The following is a 13496-nucleotide window of genomic DNA, read 5'->3' as shown; positions in this document are numbered from 1 at the left end:
TTATATTTTTATTATTAAATATATTTTTGATCTCTTAGATGCAGAAATCTGTTTTTATTTTTTAATCTTCCTTCGTCTCTTCCTTTAATTAGCTTTTATGATGAGAATATCCTTATACTGTAGCAGCATTATAGTCTAAGAACATAAGAGGAAAAAGTAGGTTATTATTCTCTACTTTAATGAAAACTATATACAATTATGACTCTGCCAGTCTGTAAGTGGAAATAAAAAATGGCGGTTATTTGAGGAAATAAAAAAAAAAAATTTTTTTTAAATTCATTGGATTTAAATTTTTTCATGAAATTCTCTCAATTAAAAAAAAAATGCGCATTATTTATTGTTAAAATGGTCCGTTTGATACCAGGGATATTCAGGGGATACAGGAAATGTCATTAAAAAGTAATTACTGATATATTTAAGATATGTGCCCTGAAGTTTATTTTATTTGACAAAAATAAAATTTTTCATTCTGAGCTCCATATCCTTAAAACTATCTACAACACATTTTATAGTACATTATTTAAAGTAGAGTAAACTTTCTGAAACATGAGCTGTAATTAAGATAGCTCTATACGTTCAATGATTCCCGAGATCCATTTTTTTCAAATTACAAACAATCCATATTTTGTAAATTTATTTTTGCGAATATCATAAAAACTGCTCGTCCTACTTCCTTATTTAAGAATTAATAGACGTAAAAGAATTTTTATTTTGCTATTTTAAACTTTTATTTTAACTATTGGCTCATATTTAAGGAAATTTACACCACTTTAAATTACGTTCTCTCAAGTCATTAGTTGATAGTTTTATGGACATGGTGCTCCGAAAGAAAAATTGATTTTTCGAAAATTTCGAAACCACTGCAATTTTTACTCTTCCTCCCTACTATGGCTGGCGGAGTCATCCTTTTGGACTTAGTTACTATATATAGTTTTCATTAAAGTAATCGAAAATTTAGATGAAATAACATCCTTTTTTCCCTATGCTCATATACAAAAAGGACTAGTAAATAAATAAAATGATTCCATTATTAATTAGTCCATTGCGTGACAATTGACAATTCGCCGAAGGCTCGAGCTTTGTAAAATTTTATTAAAAATCTCATTTCCCGATAGTTTTAAGCTAGCGAAGAAATTCTTATATCAATCCTTTATTTTATTTTTAGTAACTGCAGTATCTCATCATAAAGTTTCAGTGAGGGTGTTTTTCTAGGACATATATTGAGCCCCCGAAAAGCTCCTAGATATGAGCGATTTATATCATCTCATATTCTAAAACAAGTTCCTAGAAAATATGTTTTATACCACACCAATATCTATAATGAAGTATTCCGATCCGATTTTTCTGACCCATAGAAATTATCCATGGTCAAAATTATGATAATACTCAATAACCGACAGAATCCTCGAGGAACACATCTTGAAACGCCTTTACCCCATCCTAGATCCTAACCAAATACTCCAGGATCACCAAATGGATTCCGAACATCCCACTCCACTATCCAGTAATATGTCTGGTTGATTTTGTCTCGGAATGTACTGCTCAGGATTCTTTCTTGATGTAGAACTGGCTTTTGATCGAGCCTGACACCCGGGATTGCTTTACAAGATCCATAAATTCTTACCCCCTATATACTTGCTCATTATCCGTTCTTTTCTCTCTGATAGATTATTTAGGTAAATCACAACAGCTCTTATTCATCCCTCTTTCCTTAGTCTGCTGGTGTACTTCACGGTATTATCCTTGGTCCTATCCTTTATACAGATTTAAAGCTGACATTCCAACCCATACGAACACTATACTCACAACGTATGCCGATGACACGCGTGATCTAGTAGTGGCCCCTCTCAAAAATAAACGCGGTCTTGTGCTGGTCTCTTGGGTGCACCTGATCTGGTGATATCCCGCCTTAAGATCTAAAGTACTAAAATTTGTTGTCTCATCCAGCCTATCGAGGATATCTTCGAACCTTCGTATGGGGTATTTTTCTTCGACAGAATTCTCGTTTGCATTCTTAAAATCCACCACCAATCAGTATTTTTCTTCACTCTTACCAAGGGAATTTCGTGTAATGTCTTACCCATTACTCCAAGGACCTCTCCTTCCTTGAAGAAGATATTGTCATACTCAAGTAACATTCTTTCCCGCCAGTCCTTGGTCTGTTTAATTGCCCCTATTCGTAACCCTGCGCCCCTTACAATCTGTTAACAGCAATCGCACCCTATACTGGTTCAACTCACCCATTTCTCCAGTAAATCTTTCTAAATCTGAAATTGCATTGCAGTGCAAATTTTCATCCATTCGCGCATTAGGGTGCGCGGCGGTAAATGCCATCTTTAAATGCTTATTTGATATCACGATGAACAAAAAATAGGAAAAGAAAAAAAAGTTATTATTTTTTTCAAATTTTAAAAATAACTTTCAGACTATGCATTCGTTCCATAGACTATCTACTCGATCAGCTGACATGGCCTCTGTCACTATCGGCTGACTGTAACTTATAATAAAATAAATAGCAATAATTATAGTTATAAAATCCATTAATTACCCATCTGAGAAGATTGTTACAATAGAGGACAAAAGGAGGCAGTGACAATTGAGCAGGTATACGGAGTGCATTACCCTTACCTCGCAAATAGGCGTAAGGGTTGTGTCCCGTTAGGTTGAGGGTTATTTGCGAACCGTTAGGTCAGCGTGCTTTCTCCATTGTAGCGAAAACATGAACACGAACCGTGAACTTTGAACCAATTCTACGAGACGTATAATGCCTGCTGGGGGTGAGTAGCGAGCTATTACCACTAACTCTCTTCGATGCTGTATGGTTCCCTTTTAGGAAATTGTAAATATTATTGCCAGTTATATGGCTGTAATAACAATAACAGTTAATTTGTTGAATGCTATTGCAATTTCACTTATTATTTTCTTTCTCACCCCTTTGACAAAATACGTTACTTTGCTCGTACATGGCCGAATATACTTATTATAATAGTAATAAAATGTTTATTTATGTTTTTGTCCCATCAAATACAATTAAATAAACATTAGAATGTCTCCAGGAGCTAGATTGAGCTTGTTGATTCACAAGATCTCTTGCGTATTGGAGACAGCTTTATTTTATTTCTAAAAATAGTTTCGCTGGTATGTAAGCTTCTAAAATTATGTCGTGATGTACTGTACAATGGAAAATATTCTACTGGTTTTGTCAGCTTTTAGTTTTTATAGTGCATGTTGAAATTTTCAAAGCTTTATTCATGTTCTACTAGAAATTTCATCCTTAATAGAAATCACAAATATGCATACACAAAGGGTGCCTGCATATTCGATATTATATTATATATAATAGGGTAAACACCATATATGTTCACCCAACTAATCTATACAATTATAGGTATTGTAATTTGATATTCGCTGGATCATAATTGGCCTATTAATCTTATGGGGTTATTGTTGATTTTCTAACCTTCTACAGCGCAAATAAATCTAGAATTTCTAACGAAATGAAGTCGTGGGATGGAGAAGGTCAAGACATTAACAATCCCTTTAAAACATAGACTACATACCACTACACGCCCCAAAATCAAATCAAAGTTGATAGAATAGAACGGGTGGACATGTATTATCATATTATAATACCACTTATAAATGCAGCAATAAAACATACTATTGTAACTAATAAATTCAACTCAATTAATTAAATAGACAGTTTATTATTTAACTTTGTCAGCCTCACTTCGGCTCAGTATAGGAAAGAGCACATTCAAACTTTTGGGTCAGTTATTGTTAGGTTATTATTATATTATTTTTAATTCTTATCGATCTGATGTAACAAATGTAGATTATTCTCCAAAAATATCGAAAAAACAATCTCAGCTTACGAAAGATTTTACTAAATTAAATTACCTGCGATACATTAAGTTTGTTACAAATGTATTCTGTTTTTATTACGAGAATAACTTATTGTGCTAACGCAATTAGCCAAACATTGTGTAAGCTTCACTATAAGGATATTGGGTTTTATATCATTATTTATTAAGTTATAGTTTTGGTAATGATTAAAACTAAATACGAACTTTTATTCTGGAATTAAACTCAAAGATATAAAACTTTAAACAAGCAAGTCATAAAAATATATAAATAAAATGAATAATCCAGCTCAACAGAACAATTATATGGTCCTTTGCCTAGTTATTTTTTTTATTTCGATCTCTCTTATATAATACATGTATGCAAATATAATAATATAATCATGTCTAATTCAAGAATACATATTTTGTTTATATAATTTTATTTTATTTTGTTGTTAATCAGTTTTTTTTTTGTTATTGGTTAAGTCTCTTGTTGCAATAATACACCCAACAATCGTTTGATATCTTCTTATCAAAACGTCTATACTTTTCAAGAGTAAATTTGAAGACACATTGGTTTGTCTTGTCACCAATGGTATTATGTAAGATTTGTATGGCTGTGAGATATAGTCATATAGTCTATTATATACGGAGGTATACACATATTTGTGTGTATATACGTACAAATGGTTTACATGAATAAGTTGATTGTTTTATGTTATTTTATTTACTTTCTGTACTTCTTTTATTTAGAATAAGGATTTACTTTATTTTGTTTTCTGATGTATTTTGTATTGTAGATATTATATAAAGTGTGTAGTTTCTGGTCAGATTTTTTTTTTAATTATACGTTATTGTTATTCTGATGTAGCTTTAAAAGAGAGTCAAATTTATTTTATTTTATATTTTATCCTACATACCTGGGTTTTTGAGAATATTGTCTGGGTTTCGATATTCCTAACATCTTTATCTATGAATAAACAATAATAATGTAGTTTTGTTTGAAATTTCGCTGACTCAAACCAAATCCTTAGCTTGTTATAATAGTAACGAGAGTGATTGGTTAATGCTGAGTAATGTGCATTTAAAAAAAAAAAATCTAAAAGTCAACGAAAATCGCTCTGAAATTAAAAACAGTAAGAAATACGAATAAAATCTAACCGTTTTTAAAAACAAATACATACGTGTACTATTTTTTTTAAAAATATAATTCTACTGAGGAATAGACTTGAAGGAAAGTTATAATCCCATTTCAGGGCTTAGCAAAATATAGAATAATCCTAGTTTGATATAAATAAAGAAATAAGAAAAGTTTGCTAAATATAAGAAAGAAAAGTTTTTTTTTTTTGTTAGTGAAAATTTCTGCTGGACTTACAGTTACATCAGACAGTGATTTAGGGGCAGGCTTCTTCTGAACCTTACGAGAAAGAGGTGGGTCTCCGTGTGGGTCAAGTGTCACCCTTTCAGTCACAGTTCTAAATTGTTGTTTATTGCCATTAGCAAACATTTGCTGACTTCTCTTTCCCTGATTTACGAACTTTGTCCTGGAACAGAAATACATTTACGCACAAATAAAAACGTGAGGAACACGTTGACATAAAACGCTATATCTCTCTATACAGTAGCTTGAGGTAAACTAAAATAAATAAAATACAATTTACATATATTTTATTAATCTTGTTCCAGACTGGCTTTATCATTCGATGAAAATCAATTATTTCCATAATGTCCTAACACGTTTTATGTGTACAATGTTCAAATGTTCAACGTTTTGACAAACCCGGCCTTCATCGAGTACAATCATAACCGTAATTTCACAGGCTCACATGATCATCTCATATAATCTAGTCAAAATTAACCTATATTTGTCATTTTTTCATTAAATATAAATACTTTTTAATAGTAAATTATTTTAATACTACAATCACTTATAAAAAAAAAAATTGATAAGAGATTGTTAGTAATATTAAGATAATTTGCAATAAAAAGTATTTGTATTTAAACGAAAAAGTCACAAATAAATAGGTTAATTTTTAATAAATTGTATTAGTATTATTTATATTAATACAAATTAACAAATGATTATTTATAATTTGTATTTGAGGCAGTGGAGGATCATGAAACTACGATAGGAAGAAAGAAAATCAAGACTCCCATGATAAAAAAAAAATTGTATTAGACCTGGGCAGAATAGCTACAACTTTCAAAGAGTTATTCTACGGCTGTGCAATTTTAGTTATAATAATCTTTATTCATTCTGGGATTGATCCCTTTAGAATAATTTACAGACGTCAAAATTAGGCTTTGGAGCCTTAGAGTAAATTGCAAAATAGAGATGAAATTACAAGATGTCATAAAATAAAATAATAGAATGAATTTAAAACGATAGAAATAAACAACAATAATTAACAGAATATTTAAAGTAATGATAAAACAAATAAAATAAAACCACTTGTTATATCATAAAACATGAGATGACTTCTGATAGTAAATAAAAAGGAAAAAAATGATAAAAAATCAAATACAATTAAACTAAAAAATAATAAATGAAAAGAGATAATTTCTGCTAGTATACATATTTACAATTATAAACGAAACTCTAAGACAGATAATAAAGCTTTTTTGAAACTTTCAATTGTTATTCTTCCGCAATTGGATGGACAGTAGTCGAAGATACGGAATTTGAAGATTGGAAGGGTATTAGAACTACGAATAAAGAAGGGAATAGAATTCAATAGGAAAGGAGAACGGATCAGGAAAGATCTACCAAAAGCTTCGGTTCGATGTTATGTAAGTCTGAAAGCCATGAGCGGGTAATGCGAGAATGCACTGAGGACTTAAATTGAAGGATATCTGAGATGTATACGATGGACGGCGGGATTGGATAACTTGATAGAGAAAGGAAGCAAGGAAATATTTACGACGGAGGGAGGGGTAAGACATTTGCAGTTATTAATAAACAATGTTGGGACTTTATGGATATAATTTAATTTAATTGTACAATACAATAGTTTCAAAAAATAATGATGTACTTATACGATACATATTAAAATCTTGAACATAGAACATTAAAGGGATCCATACTCTCAATTTTTTTCCTCCCATTTACTTCAAAGAACAAAGCTGGTTCCGTGTATATCTAGAGAAAAATACGTGTACGAGCATAACACCTATTAACATTAATCCAATTTATAAGGATTATTTTTAATAATGTGGATAATTGCTGAGACCGTCCACTATTTTCGCTTACGCATGCGTAAACGTAATTACAGTGACATACCTATGTTTCTAAAACGGCTCGTCCTATTTGGCCCTAAATTGGTGTAAAGTCACTGATTAATGTAAAAATGATCGTAGAAATTTTATCTAACTTCATACACAAATTTTTATTACGCATGCGAAAACGAAGTATCCTTGTCACAGCTATAATTCGAAAAAGGAAAGACTCATTTCATATATTTTATTCTCATTATTTTTTTTTATTAGCTTCTGCAATATTAATTAATATAATAACCATAATTTAATAAGATAATAATTGCCTACATTACTTTTGCAACCAGAAATTTCATCAACTTTATTATATTAACTTATTGTATTATATCGTATAATATATGTATATATATTTTTTTACACATATCGTATTTGTAATTGTTGTTGTTAAGTTGTAAAACCCAACATTCATCAACTCGCATTTGTGTTTTTGTATTATTAGTTTTTTTAAATTTATTTATTTTATTTTTAGGAGTGCTGTTGTTATCATTTGCATTTGTCTTTTTTTTTTTTTTTATTATCACTTCTAAATATCTTCTAAATTAGGGTCGTTTTCTCTTTTTAAGACCTAAAAGAAATTAAATGTTAGGAATATAACAAAAATACAACAATCTAAGTCAGTTACACCATCAATCGTGTTTAATTTTATTTTAAATTCATTACTATTTAAATTTAAATTTATAGTATTCCAGAGATGAATCCAATTTAGAAAAAACTTTACAGGCGTATCGAAGGAAGGATCTCTTCGTACCCCTCCTTTCTCTAATGTAAGCAGATCAGTCCTTTGTTCAAATTCTTTTCCTGATAAGAATTGTATGAATTTCCCACGGCAATTTGACGGGGTTATTGCTGAAACTTCTATTGATCAGTTTATTGTAAACATAACGGGATCCTAAGGGGAATTTTAGTCAGATTGTTGATGTTTGGTATTCTACTCAATTCTGATTAGTAAATACTTATATTTTATTTTTTAAATAATTTATAATAGAAGAAAATTTTTTATTTTTTATGAACAAATTTTAGTCTCTATGTCCCTAAACTAAGCTGGTTATTATGATTTAAATATTTAAAAAAGTATGTACCAGTGGATATAAAAAAAGCGTTTTTTTATGAACGTAACTTAAAATTACGTCATTAAAATTAAAAATAACTATTAATTCGAAGTAATTTAATTGTATATAAGTGTATTGTGATAATAAACAAAACTAACTACGACTAAACTAAAAAAAAATAATAATAATAAATATATGTTTTAGTTTATTTAGTTATAAATAAAGGAGTTCCTACTGTATTTGATAAAATTAAGTAACTGATTTGCAGATTCCAGATGATGGAAGACATATAAATGGAATTACTAATATATGCCCAGATGTAACTTGAACAATATATTCACCACAATAATATTTATCTATCACTATTTCAAAAGTATGAAATGTTTTATAAATTATTCTAGTTTATACCAGAAATTAAAATAGTTATTTCATGTATGTAAAACACTGTGATCAGTCTTTGTGAACAAGGTTTACCGTTAAGCATCGGTCCACAAAATTTTAGGATGAAATTATTTTATCAATTATTATCATACATTAGATTAAATAAAAATGTATTGGAATTAAAATTTTTTAAAACTCTAAAAGCAAATGGGTTGTCAATCGAGTTTGCAACACTATGTTTTGAATAGATTAGATTTTTATTCATGACGATCAACATCTAGGGTATTACACCCTTTTTACTTTATTTATCTTCTTGTCTTTGACATTTGACAGTTGAATGTAGACTATTTCCTTTTTACACTGGTTGATATTGGTGGATTATATTTTAGTATAAAGTTGAGTTTCTTTCAGATATTTCATTATTTTGTCTACGGATTCTGCTGAGTCTTTAAGGGCCAATTCTCTTGTACGAGGAATTTTGTTATTTTCGAAGGCTTGACGAAATGATGAGCATTCTTCAATTATATGCTTTATCGCTAATGGGGATTGACAGGTTTGGCATATAGGCTTGTCCTCTTTTGTGATTTAAGTGGAGGTGTGTTAATTTGAAATGTCCTATGCTTACTCTCTATTCCTACTTCTTCTCTTCTATTTTTGTGTGTGTTTTTTTTTAATATTTCTTAGTTTATTGGTGAGTGGTACGTCAGCCCTCATTAAATCCCAACTTTTTCGGGTTCTGTTCCTTAAAAATGCCTTTATGTCTTTCTTCTCGTACATTTGGAGTGGTGGAACGTTCATTGTAGCAGCCTCTTTAGCCGCTTTATCCGCTGCCTCATTTCCTGGTATTCCTGAGTGCCCTGGAGTCCAGAGAAAGGATACACATTTTAAAGATTTTTTAGCATGTCTATATAGTTGTGAATTTTGTCTATCGTAGGTCCGCTTTGACTGAAGTTTGATAGACTCTGGAGTGCAGACATTGAATCTGTACAAATGAGTATGTTTGAGTATTCACTTTCTATGGATAAATGAAGTGCTGTTGAAATCGCCTGAAGTTCAGCTGTAAATATTGTATGTGGTTAATTTATATCATTTGGGTGTCCCATGTATTATTATTGCAAAACCAACATTTTCATTCTGTTTGGAGCCGTCAGTGTAATTTATTTCATAATTTGAATATTTTCGTATCTTCTTTAAGAATTTTATTTTATTTGAGTCGTAGTTCTGGCGTTTTATAGTTAGATCTATTTTGTAAGAATGGTATTTCCAAGGGGGCAATCTGTAGATAGAATCAGCTTGGTTTGTAGGGATGCCATAAATCTCTCTTATGATTTCTCTCTGTCTTATGCCTAATGGAGCGTTCCGTGAAGGATTCATTTCATATTTTCTCATGCAACGAGGGTGAAATATATGGGGGTACGCAGGGTTAGTTGGTTGGAGTTTGATTTTGGTGATGTAACTGTTCATGAGTTCCTGCCTTCGAAAAATAAGTGGTGGTAAAGAAGCCTCAGCACTGAGTCTTTCTATTGGGCTCGTCCTGAAAGCACTATGTTTTGATCTCAAGAATAATTGGTTATTTAAATTTAAATTGGTTCTCGGATTTCAGCTACACCCTAACTATACATATTCATATTTATGTAAATGCCAGTAGCTCTTAATGAAAGAAATGATTAAGAATTTTCTTGCCATTATAGTGATTAGGTCCAGCATAGTATGTTTTTGGGAACTATTGTTCTAGAGCATTCTTTACGGTTTCTAGACAAGGTAAGGAACTAAGAAAACACAGTAACTGAGGAGTCACTTAAGCCTTAGAGTCAATAGTTCGTGTTGAGGGAGGAGTAGCTTGGAGAAGCAGAAACTAGAACTTTCCCAAAGGGAGTAGCGGTTTGTTGAGACAACAAACGGCTCAGAAACAAAAGAAGGGTGTGTTTAACCCATTTTCTGGAAAGCCGTTAGGACAACATTAAACAAGATCACCTGCTGCAGTATGGAGCCACTGTGCAAACGTATGGCGACTACGTCAAGCCCTTTTCGGCGGGGGTGGTCTCAACTTAAGTACCATTCCTCTAAACAAGCACCAGCAATTAAAGAGCTATGTCGGAAACTTGGAAAGATAAAATTTCATATTGTACTCGGATATTCTTGGATACATTCGCGGCGATTTGGTTAAGAGCTTCCCACGTAAAAACATCAATACGGGTCGCCTGGATGAAATGTACCTTCATTCAACATTCAGAATATTTTCTGCCTGTAACTTGGGAAATGAATTAAATTCAAGAGCTTTCTAAAAGGAAATACCTAATTATCAGTCATAAAATCAAACATGTCTTTAGTAACAGGTATTACTCCTTATTTGAAACTATTTTTATTATTTCTTTTATGAAACTGCTCACAAAAACAAAAGGTTTATCTAGCAAGCGCGAATAGACTAAATTTTATGAAATGGTAAACAAGTATTTTCTCATGCAGAAAAAAAGTGAATATCTTATGGCAATATAACTCTTTGGCCAAAAGTTAATTAAGATCTTTAATTTGTTTTTTAATTAAATAATGAGTTTATAAACTATTTATAATGATTTATGGGATATTAAAAAACACTTACAATTTTAACCATTCATTAATTATTAATAAGATGACATTTCATCTTCCAAACAAATTTGGAATTATACTGAGTCTCCTTTCTCGTTCTCATATTCATTACATTATTCTTTTCCCATTCTCCATAGATTCAATATTTTTTCAGTTTTTTAGACACTGCTTGCATATCTCATATTACACATGTCTTCTTACCTACATGATATTATATTTCATCTTTCACTGTTCAATCTACTACCATCTAATTCCAGGATTATCGATCAATTTATTTTTTTTTATATTTATATATATTTTTTTTTTTTACTATTCAATTATCAGTTATCATTTATGATTCAATTCAATATTTTGTATAATTCCAAATTTGTGTGTATACTATTCCTTTTCAATTATATATTTCTCTAAATGTTGTTGTTATCTCTTTTGTTCTATAGCCCTGATGAAGACCTGAAACTCAGGTTAAAACGTCGGCATAAAATATAGGCGGGTACATGCCTGCGGTGTGACTTTTTCAATAAAATAAACTAACCAGCAGTGCCCCTTTACAGAACTGATTTTTCAATTTTCTCAAAAACCGCTAACGATTTTGATAAAATTTGGTAAATCGACATAGAATCGAATAGTCTTTAATTTAAAGTCAGATGGGTCTTACCCTCATTGAAATAGTTTTACAGGGCTTAAATACCAAATATTTAAAATAAAAAATCTACATCTAAAGTATCTTAATTTTTTTTATATAAACAAATTAATTTCTTAATGATAGAAATATTAAACAATGGATAAATGCAAAATATTTATAAATTTTATGAATAAATAAAGGAGAAAAAAGAAAAAAATATAGACCAGAAGTGCTTCTTAACATAATAAATTTTTCACTTTTTTCCTATTTTTTCGAGAACCGCTCTATCGATTCTGATAAAATTCGGAATATAAACATTCAATTGAATAGTCTTTAAAGTCAGATAGGTCTTATTCACACTGATAGTCTTACAGGGATTGAATAAAGATTTGTCAAAAAATCTACATCTAAAGTACCTTTAATTTTTTTTAAAAAAAATAAAGTTCTTATTGTTAGCAACATTAAACAATGGATAAATACAAAATATTTATAACTTTTATGAATAAATAAAGGAGGAAAAATAAAAATATATAGACCAGAAGTGCCCCTTTACATAATAGATTTTTCCTATTTTTTTCGAAAACCGCTCTATCGAATTTGATTGAATTCGGAATATAAACACTCAATTGAATAGTCTCTAAGGTCAGATAGATTTTATCCACACTGATAGTCTTAGAGGGATTGAATAAAGATTTATCAAAAAATCTTCATCTAAAGCACCTTTAATTTTTTTTATTTAAAAAAATAAATTTCTTATTGTTAGAAATATTAAACAACGGATAAATACAAAATATTTATAAATTTTATGAATATAAAATAAAAAATAAAGGCTTCTAATTCGGATGGGAATAGTCGAGCTATCTTTTCCGATTGCATTACGACTTTATCATTGGTAAATATGTTGTATTTTTGGAAAGAACAAAACTTACATTCGTTATTTTCACCACGAAAAATACTAAGATACGAATTTTTATAGCAATAGAAATATATATTTATATATTATTTTCTTTTTTAAATCACGGAAATAGCGACGACTTCAACACGAGCCCACTAATTTAAATAGAACTTGTATGAAGGGTATTTGCTTCCATCACTATATGTATAGTAAATGTACTATTATGGTATTACTCGCAGAATTAATGATGTTTACTTTGCCTAATATGTGATTTCTATTTGGCCTCTCTAATCCTCAAGTATTCTTTAGATAATACTTGCCTAGTAGGAATAGAACCATCTAGTCTGTTGTATCGTAAAATATCGTTTCATGATGTCTATCATCGTATCACCTCCCACGTCACCGACCACCAATATTTCTGTGAGTGCTTATTGTATTTTAATAAACATTATATCAACATATTACAGATCAATGGTTTGTTTGTTTGGTTTTGTTTAAAGGCATATAAACTTGGTTATTAACGCTTAGCGATTGTTGTAATTACGAAGTTACACTCACAGAGACATTCACTCACGGATTACACAATTCCAACGAGATCAATTTTTTTGAGTTACCCTTAAATCCTTATATTTATAATTTTTGCGTATCGCCATTTAATGATCATGGGCTATTAATATTAAAAATATATATATTCTCAACCTAATGATCTTTTTACTGGAAGAGTCTTATGGAATTAAACTTGATTTAGTGAATGACACAATTCTTCCTTATTAAAATACAATAATTTATTTCATATCATCAGCAACGTTTCGGGAGATTTCCCCCATCTTCAGGCTGCTAAAAAA

General features: G+C 30.2%; 2 protein-coding genes across 2 annotated transcripts in view; one reads left to right on the top strand and one right to left on the bottom strand.

Moving 5' to 3' along the window:
* LOC106683256 (gustatory receptor for sugar taste 43a) overlaps positions 1-13496 on the bottom strand; it is a 125185-nt gene that overhangs the window by 82119 nt on the left and 29570 nt on the right. The window contains exon 3 of the mRNA XM_014424615.3: positions 5221-5389. The gene's annotated coding sequence lies outside the window, so the exon portion shown is untranslated. The remainder of the gene's footprint in view (positions 1-5220; positions 5390-13496) is intronic.
* Positions 12966-13496, top strand: part of l(2)k10201 (lethal (2) k10201) — a 33875-nt gene continuing 33344 nt past the window's right edge. Inside the window, exon 1 of the mRNA XM_014424611.2 lies at positions 12966-13071. Coding sequence (XP_014280097.1) covers positions 13021-13071 — 51 coding nt within the window. The 5' untranslated portion in view covers positions 12966-13020. The remainder of the gene's footprint in view (positions 13072-13496) is intronic.

This window comes from Halyomorpha halys, unplaced genomic scaffold (assembly GCF_000696795.3).
Source record: "Halyomorpha halys isolate HHAL.00 unplaced genomic scaffold, Hhal_1.1 Scaffold474.1, whole genome shotgun sequence".
NCBI lineage: Eukaryota > Metazoa > Arthropoda > Insecta > Hemiptera > Pentatomidae > Halyomorpha > Halyomorpha halys.
The sequence above is the reverse complement of the archived record's forward strand: the minus strand, read 5'-3'. Positions and strand labels throughout refer to the sequence as shown.